At 42.3% G+C, this 16,733-nt stretch overlaps 1 protein-coding gene and 1 non-coding gene across 2 annotated transcripts; both read left to right on the forward strand.

Annotated features, from left to right (window-relative positions):
* The first annotated feature begins 9,489 nt into the window (after window positions 1-9,489).
* LOC147932886 (small nucleolar RNA R71) lies at window positions 9,490-9,593 on the forward strand. The gene has a single exon (XR_015576801.1). It is a non-coding gene; the product is annotated as a small nucleolar RNA R71 (small nucleolar RNA).
* A 4,538-nt stretch (window positions 9,594-14,131) lies between these two features.
* Window positions 14,132-14,578, forward strand: LOC109128003 (uncharacterized). The gene has a single exon (XM_019233660.2). The coding sequence runs from the start codon at window positions 14,132-14,134 to the stop codon at window positions 14,576-14,578; it is 447 nt and encodes a 148-aa protein (XP_019089205.1).
* The last annotated feature ends 2,155 nt before the right edge of the window (window positions 14,579-16,733 follow it).

The raw sequence follows: 16,733 nt of genomic DNA on the forward strand, positions 1-16,733 counted from the left end.
ACACGGGCGCCTAGACCGATTGTTAGAACAGGGGCATAAATAGATTAGCTTAAACGAGCCAATTGATGGGAACATTGTTTACAAAAATAGCAGAATGCAGGGTGGTATGAAGGCATCGTCCCAGTTGATCCGCTTTTACATTTGCATTACGTGAAATAAGAGATAAAGAAAAGGTAGAAAAATCTTTCCTATCCATTACAATCTCGTCTAGGTAAACTGAAAAGGCAGACCACTCTATTGGGAAGATACCATCTTCATAAAATCCAAGTAGTCAGTTAAGAATGCTACATCGCGGTTTTCGGCATCCAGCATACACTTCATGGCCTAGACAAGAGCTTTAACTTCAGTGTGTAAAGGAGACAGACTCCAGCTTAGATTAGCAGCTCCCATGGTGGGAGCCCTCCCAACAATCTCAATCTCTCTAATCTCACAAGTGTTGTTACATCTCAACAACTCCTTATATATAGAGAGAATCTTTAATAATCTTTAATTAAAATAACAATTAGATAACTCCTAACTTGTTATAATCTTAATCTCTTTTGGAAACCATGACTTGGTGAGATTAGGATAACTTCTACCTTAAGCTATTCAAGCTTATCCTCAACAATCACCCTCTAAAGCTTGAAGTTCTTGTTTGACACATCATGAACACCAATGAAGTCCCTCATTTCCCCAAACTTGATTCTTCCAAGCGGTTTTGTCAAGATGTCCGCCTTTTGCTCAGTATCGGGAACATGCTCAACATCCACCTGCTCGTTCTCCACACACTCACGAATGAAGTGATATTTCCTGTGGATATGTTTGCTACGACCGTGGAAGACTGGGTTTCTAGTGAGAGTTATTGCCGACTTATTATCTATGCGAACCGTTACTTTCTGAAGAGCTTCTCCTGTAACTTCAGAAAGTAAGTCCTGCAACCAAATCGCCTGCTTTGCCGCTTCAGTACCTGCCATAAACTCTGCCTCACAAGAAGACAACGCCACTGTCTCCTGCTTCTGTGATCACCAAGTGATCGGACAGCCATTGAGATAGAAAATGTGACCACTCGTACTCTTACAATCATCCTCGTCCACATTGTGACTGCTGTCACTATATCCTACCAAGCCCGAACTGTCACCTCGTTTGAATGTGAGACCATAACCCGCAGTTCCTTGTAAAATACCTCAAAACATGTTTTAAAGCTGCTCCATGACACTTCTTCGGACTATGCATGTAGCGACTAAGGATTCCAACAGCAAATGCGAGGTCAGGCCAAGTGTGAATTAAGTACCTGAGACAACCAATACCTCTCCTATACTCATGCTCACAAAAAGACTTGATAAACATGTTTTCACCAGGGTATCAATTCCCTATGCAGTTGTAGTACAAAGGGTTATCAATCTAAATGGTTGTTTACGCTAGCAGGAAGGATGCAATCAGAACAATGCAAGTAAAGCCAAGCAATAAGAGTTTTATCTAACAATCCTAAAATAAATAAAAGAAAAGAATATAAACAAGAAACCACACGACCTAAGCACTCGATGCAAGCATTCGAGTACAGGATCAGATGGGGTGATCGAGTAAGCAAATGAAGTATGAACAACTCGAGGGGTTACTCGATACAGGTTATCGTGTACCTGATCGGGTAAGGTATCGAGTAAGGAATGAAAATGCAAACAATTAAGATACGAAAGCTTCTAAGGATGGGGTAATTGAATCCTAAGTATTCCTGACCAGTACAGATGTCTTACATGCCTCAAGCAAATATTTCCTAGACAATGAATCTCTAAAATCTTGTAAAAACACTCTCGTGATAGAAACAATCAACCTTGATCACTCTCCTACCCAACTCTCGTTGGAGAAACATGACCAAGCAGGCATTAAGATCCGATTCATTATTGTCAGTAAACCCCTTACTCATCTAATCTCTTAGGCTAAGTGAGTAAACCTCTAGCATTGGTTGATTCAAGCATCTCATCTACACCTCTCGGTGGTAAAACACCTTAGATCTAATCTCACCCTCTCGGTTTGTTGACAGCATTAAGAACACCAATTTAGAAGGAAATCTATTAAACATATACAATCAACTAAGACATCCTAACCGATCAAGAACACAAAATCATCTATCCCATCCCTAGAAACTTTACTACACTACTCGGAAATCATAGCGAGAAACATAACAACAAATATGAACGAAAATTGCATTATATTAAGCAATAAAGTAGAGGGATAAGAGTACAAGATAGAAATCTAAAGAAATGATAAAAAGTTATGAAATAAAATCTAAAACAAAAGGGAAAAGTGTTTGAGTCGCTCAGTTCTCTCACAGAAGCTCTCGCTCTCTGGTTTGAGGGTCTGCGGCGTGCTCGTTTGCGAGGAAGGAGAGGAGGGATTTATATATGGAAACCCCTTTGACCTAGCTTCCCAGACCTGCCCGATGGTCTACTCGATGGGGTACACGAGGATGAAGTCGGGTTACTCCCTGGGTAGATCTTCAGGTTGTTCTTCCTGCTCTTTGATCCTTCTCGATCGTGTTGGGGTTCAGACTGTTCTTGCAGCTCGATAGCTCCTTCGGGTACATGCTCGGGTTCGCCCTTGTTTTTCCCCATTTTAGGCTCATAAGCACCTGTTTTCATCCAAAATATGCAAATGCAAAAATGCATCACCCTAAATGGCCTAAAAGTGAATTCCTACAATAAATGACCTAAAAATGCTAAGTTAAGGGTATGAACAATGCAAAATATAGACAAAAAAAGATGCTAAAAACATGTAAATTAGAGAGTTATCAGACCCTCAAACTTAAATCTTGCTAGTTCTCTAGCAAGGAAGTAGGAGGGTGCGGTTTGAAAATGGGGACTCATAACCTTTATATGCTAAGCGAAGGATTCTAGCTATAGTCCTTAAAGATAGTTTAATGGTGCTAAGATCAATCAACATACTTACAAATATTTTCTATGCTTATTACCATGCATAGATCTAGTTCAACCTCCAACTAAAAGTAGAGAACATCTCTTTCACATTCAATTAAGTGTTTGACGAATTCTTGCAAATGGAAGGTGAATCAAGCTAAATCGGTTTCAAGGGCAAGGCTTTTTAGTAAGGTGGTTTCAAGCAAATTATTTGGGTGGTTTTCTCTCAAAAGAAGGAATGCTAGACAGTTGTGAAAACTATCTAAGATTGAGAACAATTTGGGCATACAAAGCTTAACTCTTGATGATCTACCCTTTTCTCATTCACTTTCTCTTGTTTTTTTATCAAACACCCTAGAATTAAACTACCCACATCCTTGATTTCAACTCTTTTTTTTTTACTCTCTAAGGTTTAAACTTTAAACTTCTAGCTCTTTTCTCTTTTTTTTTTTCTTTTCTATAGAGACTTAAAGCTAATTGATTCTAACCTTAGGGACTTTTTTTTTCTTTATTCCTCAACCCAACCCCAAATAAACATACTAACCACCTATCTTTCAAAACCGAATCAATTAGCTAGTTCAAATTCTAACTTAGCTAAATCAAGAGGCAGTTCTTTGTCATTCTCAATACTCTCAAGGTTTCACAACCTATAGCACAATGAAACAGGCCTCACTCAACAATTCAAAACAAGGTTTGAAAAAAAGGTTTGGGTTCATGGGTAGGAAAAATGAATCGGGTTAAACGAAAAAGATTGGTAAAAATGGAGTGCTAACCCGAGTTACAATGAGCAAGTATTCAAGTTCCATAAGCAAGACAATTAAAGTTCAAATTAAATCCAAAAATATAGAGATGTTCCAATGTTCAAACAAGTGGAGGAAGCATTCAAACGACACAAGGGTCTAAGCAAATATTTTTCATTTTTTTCCAAAGATTGATCTAGCAACAATGAACTGTGATTAAGGGCTATAGCTTCAATCCTAAGGTTTGATTTTAAACAAGGTAGTTTTAATCATTGTCCCCTAAGATGCATATGCAACAATCCTATATGAAACAAACTAGACTCAATCATAATATGTAAATGCAACTACATGAACACTCTTTTTTATTTTATTTTATTTTATTTTTGAAATTTTTCAAAATTTTTTGGGTTTTTCAATACACATAGATGCAGACTCAAACGAATAAAACTAGCATGCAAAAATTTGAAATAAGAAAATTAAGAAAATAAAATACAAAGTTAAAAATATTCTGGACCCTCCCCCAAACTTAAATTACACAGTCTGTGTGTAAATAAAAGTTGGAAAAAGAATCCAAGAATCACACAAAATGAAATAAACTAAATGCAATGTTATTTACAAAGATCGGATGAAAGTGGTACCTCATGGGTTGGTGAAGAAGGAGGTTGCAGCAGCCTCCATACTCGCCAACGTGTAGCCAGGGTTGTCTCCGGCTTCAGCAGGTGCCGGTGTTTGCTCGTCAGAGAGCTCGGTGATGTGCACGGACGACTTACTCGGACCAGCATCCGAGGGGTTGATCGAGGGGGGTATCGCGTAGCTCATCGGGTAGGGTGAAGGGACTGAAGAGAAAAAAAAAATTAAAAACGTAAATCATATTTACAAACCTGCCTTTGCGATTTCCTCCCAAGTGAGCTTGTTTATAGTCTCTAAGCTTGACTTTCAATTCGTCTTAGACTGGCGCGGGATCGACCAGACGCAGAGATGATCCCACCTTTGTGCTCTCATTTGCCATGTATTTCCTCACTCTCTGCCCATTCACAGTAAACTCATTCCCATCCTTTCCTAGCAAAGTCACCGCTCCATAGGGCAGAACCTCTTTAATTTCGAAGGGTCCTGACCATCTTGACTTGAGCTTCCCAGGGAATAGCCGAAGTTTTAAGTTGAACAAAAGGACTTTGTCTCCAGCTTTCAAATCTTTGTGTTGGATCTTCTTGTCATGAAAAGCCTTGGTTCTTTCCTTGTAGTTCCTCGAATTATCCTAAGCCTCCAGCCGTATCTCATCGAGTTTGTGGAGATCCATTACTCTCTTTTCTTGAACAGTCTTTATGTCCAAATTCAGCAGCTTGGTCGTCCACATTGCTTTATATTCAACCTCGACCGGAAGGTGACAGTTTTTTCCGTAAAGAAGCTGGAAAGGTGTCCGCCCAGTCGGTGTTTTATAAGCGGTCCTATAAGCCCATAACGCATCATCTAGCTTGAATGCCCAATCTTTTTTTGTGATTCCCACGATTCTAGCTAATATCACTTTGATCTGTTTGTTGCTTACTTCCACTTGTCCGATGGTCTGTGGGTGATAAGATGTTGCGACTTTATGCTTGACTCCGTGCTTTTTCAACAAGCCATCGAAAACCCTGTTAATGAAGTGGGTTCCTCCATCACTGATCACTACTCTCGGGATTCCAAATCTCGGGAAAATGATGCTTTTGAACATCTTCATTACGACCTTGTGATCATTCGTCGGGCTGGCGATTGCTTCTACCCATTTTGAGACATAGTCGACTGCCACTAGGATATACATGTTTCCATTCGAGGGTGCAGACATCAAAAACTTCGACTTCTAAGATTAGCTGCTGAGGCATTTCATTTCTTCGACCTATGTTACCCATTTTCTGGCACGAATCACATTTCGCTATGAAGAGCTGTGCATCCTTGAGCATGGTCGGCCACCAAAGACCAGCTTCGAGTATCTTTTGGACGGTTTTGAAGGTAGCAAAATTTCCTCCATAGGCGGACCCATGACAGTGCTCTAATACTCCTCGGACTTCCTCCTCTGCTATACATCGTCTGAGCAGGCCATCCGTCCCTTTTTTGTAAAGATAAGGTTCATCCCAGTAGTAGTTGTTGACATCCCTGAAGAACTTCTTCTTTCTATGAGCATCATAGTCCTTAGGAATTTCCCCGCACACCATGTAGTTCACGAAATCTGAGTACCATGGGAGCTCAGCCAACTCGATTGCCATCAACTCGATCGACCTGGTTGACTCGGGGATCGAGTAAGCTATTGTGTGTCCGATCGTGTGGCTCATTTCTTCCAAGAAGGCGATGTGCAACAGCCTTTCTTCGGGCATTGAGTCGTCTATTGGGAGTAGATTTTCAATTCTCATTCTGGACAGATGGTCTGCTACCCCGTTTTCAATTCCTTTTTTTATCCAGAATTTCTATGTCAAATTCCTGCATAAGAAGGATCCATCTGAGGAGCCTAGGTTTGGTGTCCTTTTTCGAGTAAATATACCTCAGGGTGGCATGATCCGGGTAGACGATTACTTTCGAACCGACTAAATAACTTCGGAATTTCTCAACCGGAAAAACCACGGCAAGGAGCTCCTTCTCAGTTGTCGCATTTCTTGTCTGAGCATCGTCCATGGTTCTGCTGGCGTAGTAGATCACATGGAGCTTTTTATCTATTCTTTGACCCAGTACTGCCCCCACACCATAGTCTGACGCGTCACACATAATCTCGAAAGGATGGTTCCAGTTAGGTGCTTGAACTATTGGCACGCTCACCAAGGCTTCCTTTATCTTGTTGAAGGCGTCTAAACAGTCCTCGTCGACAATAAACTCTGCTTCTTTGCAAAGGAGCCGCGTTAACGGTCGAGCGATCTTGGAGAACTCTTTAATGAATCGCCTGTGAAACCCTGCGTGCCCTAAAAAGCTTCTCACGTCTCGCACCGATTTAGGAGGTTGGAGCTGAACCATCACTTCTATCTTAGCCTTGTCGACCTCTATTCCCTTTTCTGAGATCTTGTGTCCTACAATTATCCCCTCCTCGACCATAAAGTGGCACTTTTCCCAGTTTAACACTAGGTTGGTTTCTTCACACCATTTTAGCACCTTGCAGAGGTTTGACAGACAGGATGTGAAAGAAGCTCCATATACTGAAAAGTCATCCATAAAAACCTCCACCGTTTCTTCTATTAAATCCAAGAAGATAGATGTCATGCATCTTTGGAAAGTCGTGGGAGCGTTGCACAAACCGAAAGGCATCCTCTTATAGGCAAAGGTACCGTAAGGGTAGGTGAACGTTGTCTTCTCCTAGTCAGCAGGGTGAATTGGGATTTGGAAAAAGCCACTATACCCGTCAAGGATACAGTAGTAAGGGTGGTTAGCCAGTCATTCCAGCATCTGGTCGATGAAAGGCAGGGGGAAATGATCCTTCCTCGAGGCTGCGTTAAGCTTCCTATAGTCATTACACATTCGATGACCAGTTATCGTCCTTGTGGGAATTAGCTCATCTTTCTCGTTTTTGACGACGGTGATTCCTCCTTTCTTCGGAACGCAGTGCACCGGGGACACCCAAGTGCTATCAGAAATAGGGTAGATAACTCCAGCATCGAGTAGCTTCAGAATTTCCTTTTTCACCACTTCTTTCAGGTTCGGATTTAGCCGACGCTGAGGTTCTACACTAGAGTACGATTCATCCTCAAGGTTTATCCGGTGGGTGCAAAGATCAGAGAATATGCCCTTGATATCATCTAAAGTATAGCCTATTGCTCTCCAATAGTTTCTTAATTGAGTGCAAAGCAATTTCAATTCCTTTTCAGACAGGCTAGAATTGACGATCACTGGGTAAGTTGAATAAGGTCCTAAGAAAGCGTATCTTAGCCCAGATGGAAGAGGTTTGAGTTCCACTTTAGGCGCCTTAGACTCGGACCAATCATCGGTGGTTTGGAGTTGCTGCTCGAGGTTGTGCTCGATCACCCTACTCGATAGGGCGATCGTGTTAGCGTCCGGGTGGGTTGGTGTTGAGCAACTGCATGACATGACATAGGAGGTGACTACTGACTTGTCCATGCTTCTGTTGTCGAGCATCACTCCCTCTCATTCAGCTTCCCTCATGTCCTCACTTAGCTCCGGTTCGATGACTTCTCGATAAGTATCAAGCAGCTCCTTGTAGAGCTCCGTTTCTTGATGTACGAATCCCTCCTTACCATCATTTGTCAGCGCTGTTTGTAAGCAATCCCCGATTGCAATCTCCTCTAATGCCTCCTCACACAGTTTTTCTAACTCCTCTAGTTTCCTGAATGTCAAACTGCATAGTGAGGTCTTCCCCGAGCTTCAGATCGATCTTCCCGTTCCTTACATCAATCATTGCCCCTACGGTGGCTAAGAATGGTCGTCCTAGGATAAGCGGATCCCTTGGCTCCACATCCATTTTCAAAACTACGAAGTCAGTTGGTGCATCTACTGACCCTACCTTGACCGGCAAGTCTTCCAAAACTCCGCTTGGCAACCTCGTAGTTCGATCTGCCAGAACCAGTTGGATATCGGTAGGCTTGAATTTCTCGAATCCAAGACGTTTGGCTACAGTAAGTGGCATCAAGCTGACTGATGCCCCCAAATCGCAAAGACATCTTCCAAACATCAATGGTCCGATCGAGCAAGGTAAAGTAAATGATCCCGGGTCGCTCAGTTTCTTAGGTGCGGCAGTCCTCTGGATTATGGCACTGCACTCATGATTGAGTATGACCATACTTTGTACTTGCTTGATTTGCTCCATCACTGCCTCCTTCAGGAATTTCTGGTAAAGAGGTATCAAGGTGAAGGCATCCATTAGGGGCATGCGAAGTTCGAGTTCTTGCATCTGTTTCTCGAACAATTCCTTGTACTTCTCCAAGAGTTCCTTGCAAAATTGTCCAGAGAATGGCAGAGGTGGCTTGAAAGGTGGGGGAATGAATCTCCTTTCTTTCTGTTTCTCTCCTCCCGGTTTGTCGGAAGGAGGCAAAGTTGCTGGAGGGTCAACCCAATCATCTATCCGAGTAGTGTGGTCGGGTGAGGGGTCAGGTTGTTCTGGGGAGTGACTTGGTGGTTCAGCAGAAATGGTCGGTTCATGGAGATCCTCCCCATCTAAATCATTGCTGTCCTCAGTGATGTTCAGTGGTACTGTTCGAGGTGGTAATTGTCGGCCACTCCGTAGGGCGATCGCGTTTGCAGACTCCGTTGGACTTTTTGAGGTGGAAGCCAAGTTATCTATATGCACCTGAATTCGAGATCCCATGGTATCGAATTTGTAGTGTAGTTCTTGGAAATTGGCTGATAGACGGTAGGCGAGATCGTCGAAGCGTGTATTAATGTGTATCATGTCGGTCTTCTGAGTGGATAGGACTGTGTGCATTAGGGATAGCAAATCTAGCGATGAGGAACTGGACGGAAGTATTGGGCTGTGTATCGGGTTTCGGTAGGACAGATTCGGATTTGGCTTGTAATTGTTGTACCCTTTGTTGTATCCTCCTTAGTTATTGATGTAGTTAACATCCTCTATTTGTACAGTCTCCCCATCTTGTTGTAAAAACTGCTCTTCCTCTGATATTGCATGAACATGCTGCTGCTGGTTGAGGAGCTTATCGAGCTTGTCATTGAGGACTTTCATGTCACTCTTGTACTTGGCATCTTCCTCTCCTGTAGATCGCACAGTGCGGTCGTACTCCTCATTGTAATTCTCATCAGATTGAGTCATGTTCTCCACTAGGTCCCAACCTGCATCAACATCCTTGTTGAGGAAGTTACCATTGCTTGCGGTGTCCAGCAACATCCGTATCTTGGGGACCACTCCTCTGTAAAGTGTACTCAGCAATGAAGCATTGCTGAAGCCATGATGAGGACATATAATGTATCCCTTGAAATGTTCCCAAGCTTCACTGAACGTTTCGTTGTTCTTCTGAACAAAGCCGGAAATGTCATTTCTCAGCCTTGCGGTTTTGGAGTTGGAGAAGAATTTGGCCAGGAATGCCTTCTTACACGCTTTCCAAGTGGTGATGGACTCCTTGGGGAGTGATTTATCCCATATGTGTGCTTTGTCTCCCAAAGAGAATGGGAAAAGCCGGAGTTTGAATCCATCCTCACTAACTCCATTTATCTTGGTGAGGCTACAGAGCCTATCAAATTCATCCAGATGATCCAATGGGTTCTCCATTGGCAGTCCATGAAACTTGTTACTCTGTATCATCTGGATGAGACTAATCTTGATCTCAAAATTGTTGTTCAGAAAAGCAAGTGGCACAATGCCATTCCTTTGAGTATGAGTAGATGAAGCATCTCCTGCTCCTATGTTGGTCCTTGCTTGAGGAGCTGGTGGACCGTTCTGATTGTTCATTGTCTCCTCAATGATTGCTGGTTGCGGTTGAACTTGTTGTTGTCTGAGTAGCCTTGGTCTATCGATGTTGTCGATGAAAGGACTTAGGTTCTGGCTACCTCTGGATCGTGTTTGCATGCACAGGTAGGTGACCGAGTGTGTACACGACGGTCAACCCGATCCAGGTGATCGAGTGACGGGTTGGGTGGGTGCTCGGGTTGTACCTAAGATTCAAAACAAACAAGAGCGAAAGCAAACAAGTTAGATTCCGAACCGATATAAACAAAAGAACTTGATCTAGCAGGTGCTGAAATCCTAAACATAGCAAAATAAATACAGCCAAATAGCAACGGCGCCAAATTGATAAACAAGTTTTCACCATGGTATCAATTCCCTATGCAGTTGTAGTACAAAGGGTTATCAATCCAAATGGTTGTTTATTCTAGCAGGAAGGATGCAATCAGAACAATGCAAGTCAAGCCAAGCAATAAGGGTTTTATCTAACAATCCTAAATTAAATAAAAGAAAAGAATATAAACAAGAAACCACACGACCTAAGCACTCGATGCAAGCATTCGAGTACAGGATCGGATGGGGTGATCGAGTAAGCAAATGAAGTATGAACAACTCGAGGGGTTACTCGATACAGGTTATCGTGTACCTGATCGGGTAAGGTATCGAGTAAGGAATGAAAATGCAAACAATTAAGATACGAAAGCTTCTAAGGATGGGGTAGTTGAATCCTAAGTATTCCTGACCAGTACAGATGTCTTACATGCCTCAAGCAAATATTTCCTAGACAATGAATCTCTAAAATCTTGTCAAAACACTCTCGTGATAGAAACAATCAACCTTGATCACTCCCCTACCCAACTCTCGTTGGAGAAACATGACCAAGCAGGCATTAAGATCCGATTCATTATTGTCAGTAAACCCCTTACTCATCTAATCTCTTAGGCTAAGTGAGTAAACCTCTAGCATTGGTTGATTCAAGCATCTCATCTACACCTCTCGGTGGTAAAACACCTTAGATCTAATCTCACCCTCTCGGTTTGTTGACAGCATTAAGAACACCAATCTAGAAAGAAATCAATTAAATATATACAATCAACTAAGACATCCTAACCGATCAAGAACACAAAATCATCTATCCCATCCCTAGAAACTTTACTACATTACTCGGAAATCATAGCGAGACACATAACAGCAAATATGAAGGAAAATTACATTATATTAAACGATAAAGTAGAGGGATAAGAGTACAAGATAGAAATCTAAAGAAATGATAAAAAGTTATGAAATAAAATCTAAAACAAAAGGAAAAAGTGTTTGAGTCGCTTAGTTCTCTCACAGAAGCTCTCGCTCTCTGGTTTGAGGTTCTGCGGCGTGCTCATTTGCGAGGAAGGAGAGGAGGGGTTTATATATGGAAACCCCTTTGACCTAGCTTCCCAGACCTGCCCGATGGTCTACTCGATGGGGTACACGAGGATGAAGTCGGATTACTCGTCGGGTAGATCTCTGGGTTGTTCTTTCTGCTCTTAGATCCTCCTCGATCGTGTTGGGGTTCGGACTGTTCTTGCAGCTCGATAGCTCCTTCGGGTACATGCTCGGGTTCGTCCTTGTTTTTCCCCATTTTAGGCTCTTAAGCACCTGTTTTCATCCAAAATATGCAAATGCAAAAATGCAACACCCTAAATGGCCTAAAAGTGAATTCCTACAATAAATGACCTAAAAATACTAAGTTAAGAGTATGAACAATGCAAAATATGGACAAAAAAGGATGCTAAAAACATGTAAATTATAGAGTTATCAAGACTCATCCGTCAGTGCTTTAGAGAGTTTTGTACCGTATCCATTGGAACTTGTACAACATTGCACTCGCTCATACCTGCTTCCTCGAGAATCTTTTCCGCGTATCTTCCCTGTGATAACTCTCTAATTTACATGTTTTAAGCATCATTTTTTGTCCATATTTTGCATTGTTTATACCCTTAGCTTAGCATTTTTAGGTCATTAACTGTAGGAATTCGCATTTAGGCCATTTAAGGTGTTGCATTCTTGCATTTGCATACTTTGGATGAAAACAGGTGCTTTAGAGCCTAAAATGGGGGAAAACAAGGTCAAATCAGAGCATGTACCCGAAGGAGCTATTGAGCAGGAAGAACAGTCCAAACCCCAACCCGATCGAGGAGGATCCAAGAGAAGGAAGAACAACCCGAAGACCTACCCGAGGAGTAACCCGACCTCATCCTCGTGCACCCCATCGAGCAGACCCTCGGGCAGGACTGGAAAGCTAGGTCAAAAGGGGTTTCCATATATAAACCCCCCTCTTCTTCCTCTCGCCCTAGCACTTCCCAAGAGAGCTTCTGAGAGAGATCTTGAGCGACTCAAACACTTTTTCTCTACTTTGTTAGGATTTATTTCACATGTTTTTGCTATCCTTTTAGATATCTACTTTGTACTCTTTACTTCTACTCTATCTTTTAATACAATGCAATTTTCATTTATCTATGTTTTTATGTTTTCTGCAATGATTTCCGAGTAGTGAAACAGAGTTTCTAGGGATGGGATAGACAATTAGGTGTTCTTGATCGGTTAAGATGTCTTAGCTTGGTTGTTTATGTTTTACAAATTCCTTTCTAGATTGGTGTTCTTAATGCTATCAACAAACCGAGAGGTTGAGATTAGATCTAGGGTGTTTTACCATCGAGAGGTGTAGATGAAATGTTTGAATCAATCAATGCTAGAGATTTACTCAGTTAGCCTAAGAGATTAGATGTGTAAGGAGTTTATTGACAAAAATGAATCGGTTTGTATTGCCTGCTTGGTCATGTTTCTCCAACGAGAGTTGCGTACGGAAGTGATCAAGGTTGATTGTTTATATCACGAGAGTGTTTTACCAAGATTTTAGAGATTCCTTGTCTAAGGAATATTTGCTTGAGGCATGTAGGACATCCATACTGGTCAGGAACACTTAGGAGTCGATTACCCCATCCTTAGGAGCTTTCGCATTTTGATTGTTTACATTTTTATTCATAACTCGATCCTTTACCCGAACTGGTACTCGAACACCAGCTTCGTGTAACCCTTCAAGCTGTTCATACTCATCTTGCTTACTCAATCACCCCACCCGTTCCTGTACTCGAATGCTTGCATCGAGTGCTTAGGTCGTGTGGTTCTTGTTTATTTGCTTTCTTTTATTTATCTTAGGATTGTTAGATCAAAACCATTTCTTGCTTGGCTTGACTTGCATAGTTCTGATAATATCTCATCTGCTAGCATAACAACCATTTGGATTGATAATCCTTAGTACTACAACTGCATAGGGAATTGATACCCTGGGTGAAAATCCTGTTATCACCCTGCTTCAAAGTAATACCACTCTGTTCTTGTAAAACCTCAATGCCAAGGTAGTACGTCAGCCTCCCAATTTCACTCATCTCAAACCTCGAAGACATAGCCTGTTTAAACTCGTAGATCAACTTCAAGTTACTACCGGTGACAAGAAGGTCATCAACATACACTGCAACGACAACAATTGATCCTTTTCTTGTCTTCGATACAGAGCAGGCTCTTTAGCACAACAAACAAAAAATAACTCAAACATAATTTGATTGAGCTTGTGGTTCCAGGCTTGGTGAGCTTGACGAAGTCCGTAGAGTGCTTTGTTCAGCTTATACACCAGTCTTTCACTTCCTCTCTTCATAAAACCTTCCGGTTGAGCAACAAATACTTCTTCCCTAAGTTCTCCGTGTAGGAAGGCAGTCTTGACATCCAAATGGTGTACTTCCCATCTCCGTGAACCGCCCACTCCTGCTCAACCACCAAACCATTCTACAGAGCAACCCGATCCTGCACCCGATCACACTATCCAGATAGATGATTGGGTTGACATTCCGGTCAGTCCACCTCCTACAGACAAACCAAGAGGAGAGAAACAGAAAGAGAGACGATTCATCCCCCCCTCCTTACAAGCCATCCTTGCCATTTCCTGGATGATTTCACAAGGAACTTCTTGAGAAGTACAAGGCTTTGTTCGAAAAACAGATGCAGGAACTCGAGCTGCACATGCCTCTAATGGACGCTTTCACGCTGATCCCCCTTACCAGAAATTTCTGAAAGATGTTGTGATGGAACGGATAAAATAAGTTCAAGGAATGGTCATACTCAATCACGAGTGCAGTGCTATAATCCATAGGACTACTGCACCTAAGAAATTGAGTGACCCGGGGTCATTTACTTTACCTTGCTCGATTGGACCTTTGACGTTCGGAAGATGTCTCTGCGATTTGGGGGCATCAGTCAGCCTAATTCCTTTAACTGTAGCCAAACGTCTTGGATTTGAGAAGTTCAAACCCACCGACATCCAACTGGTCCTAGCAGATCAAACTACAAGGTTGCCAAGCGGAATATTGGAAGACTTGCCGGTCAAGGTAGGATCAGTAGACGTACCAACCGACTTCATGGTTTTGGAGATGGATGTGGAGCCAAGGGATCCGCTTATCTTAGGACGACCATTTTTAGCCACCGCAGGGGCAATGATAGATGTGAGGAACAAGAAGATCGATCTGAAGCTTGCAGAAGACCTTACTATGCAGTTTTGATATTAGGGAAACTATGAAAAAACCCACAATCGCAGGGTAAACCTTCTGGATAGAGGAGTTAGAAAAACTGCGTGAGGAGGCGTTTGAGGAGATTGCAATTGGGGATTGCTGGCAAACAGCACTAACAAATGATAGTAAGGAGGGATTCATACACCAAGAAACGGAGCTCTACAAAGAGTTGCTTGATACTTATCGGGAAGTCATCGACTCGGAGTTAAGTGAAAACATGAGGGAAGGTGAAACAGAGGGAATGATGCTCGACAACCGAAGCTTGAACAAGTCAGTAGTCACTTCCTGCGTCATGTCGTGCAGTTGCTCAACGCCAGTCCACCCGGTCACCAACACGGTCACTAACACAATCACCCCATCGGGTAGGGTGATCGAGCATCACCTCAAGCCGTAACTCCAAACCACTGATGACGATAACAGGTCATCGAATGTGTATTGACTATAGGAAGCTTAACACAGCCTCTAGGTAGGATCATTTCCCCCTGCCTTTCATCGACAAGATGCTGGAACGACTCGCTAACCACCCATACTACTGTTTCCTTGATGGGTATAGTGGATTTTTCCAAAGACCCATACACCCTGCCGACCAGGAGAAAACGATATTCACCTGCCCTTGATCACTCCCCTACCCAACTCTCGTTGGAGAAACATGACCAAGCAGGCATTAAGATCCGATTCATTATTGTCAGTAAACCCCTTACTCATCTAATCTCTTAGGCTAAGTGAGTAAACCTCTAGCATTGGTTGATTCAAGCATCTCATCTACACCTCTCGGTGGTAAAACACCTTAGATCTAATCTCACCCTCTCGGTTTGTTGACAGCATTAAGAACACCAATCTAGAATGAAATCTATTAAATATATACAATCAACTAAGACATCCTAACCGATCAAGAACACAAAATCATCTATCCCATCTCTAGAAACTTTACTACACTACTCGGAAATCATAGCGAGACACATAACAGCAAATATGAAGGAAAATTACATTATATTAAACGATAAAGTAGAGGGATAAGAGTACAAGATATAAATCTAAAGAAATGATAAAAAGTTATGAAATAAAATCTAAAACAAAAGGAAAAAGTGTTTGAGTCGTTTAGTTCTCTCACAGAAGCTCTCGCTCTCTGGTTTGAGGTTCTGCGGCGTGCTCATTTGCGAGGAAGGAGAGGAGGGGTTTATATATGGAAACCCCTTTGACCTAGCTTTCCAGACCTGCCCGATGGTCTACTCGATGGGGTACACGAGGATGAAGTCGGATTACTCGTCGGGTAGATCTCTGGGTTGTTCTTCCTGCTCTTAGATCCTCCTCGATCGTGTTGGGGTTCGGACTGTTCTTGCAGCTCGATAGCTCCTTCGGGTACATGCTCGGGTTCGTCCTTGTTTTTTCCCATTTTAGGCTCTTAAGCACCTGTTTTTATCCAAAATATGCAAATACAAAAATGCAACACCCTAAATGGCCTAAAAGTGAATTCCTACAATAAATGACCTAAAAATACTAAGTTAAGAGTATGGACAATGCAAAATATGGACAAAAAAGGATGCTAAAAACATGTAAATTATAGAGTTATCAAGACTCATCCGTCAGTGCTTTAGAGAGTTTTGTACCCGTATCCATCGGAACTTGTACAACATTGCACTCGCTCATACCTGCTTCCTTGAGAATCTTTTCCGCGTATCTTCCCTGTGATAACTCTCTAATTTACATGTTTTAAGCATCATTTTTTGTCCATATTTTGCATTGTTTATACCCTTACCTTAGCATTTTTAGGTCATTAACTGTAGGAATTCGCATTTAGGCTATTTAAGGTGTTGCATTCTTGCATTTGCATACTTTGGATGAAAACAGGTGCTTTAGAGCCTAAAATGGAGGAAAACAAGGTCAAATCAGAGCATGTACCCGAAGGAGCTATTGAGCAGGAAGAACAGTCCAAACCCCAACCCGATCGAGGAGGATCCAAGAGATGGAAGAACAACCCGAAGACCTACCCGAGGAGTAACCCGATCTCATCCTCGTGCACCCCATCGAGCAGACCCTCGGGCAGGACTGGAAAGCTAGGTCAAAAGGGGTTTCCATATATAAACCCCCCTCTTCTTCCTCTCGCCCTAGCATGCCGTAGACACTCAAACCAGAGAGCGAGAGCTTC

This window comes from Camelina sativa, chromosome 12 (genome assembly GCF_030686135.1).
Source record: "Camelina sativa cultivar CO46 ecotype springtype chromosome 12, ASM3068613v1".
Taxonomy (NCBI): domain Eukaryota; kingdom Viridiplantae; phylum Streptophyta; class Magnoliopsida; order Brassicales; family Brassicaceae; genus Camelina; species Camelina sativa.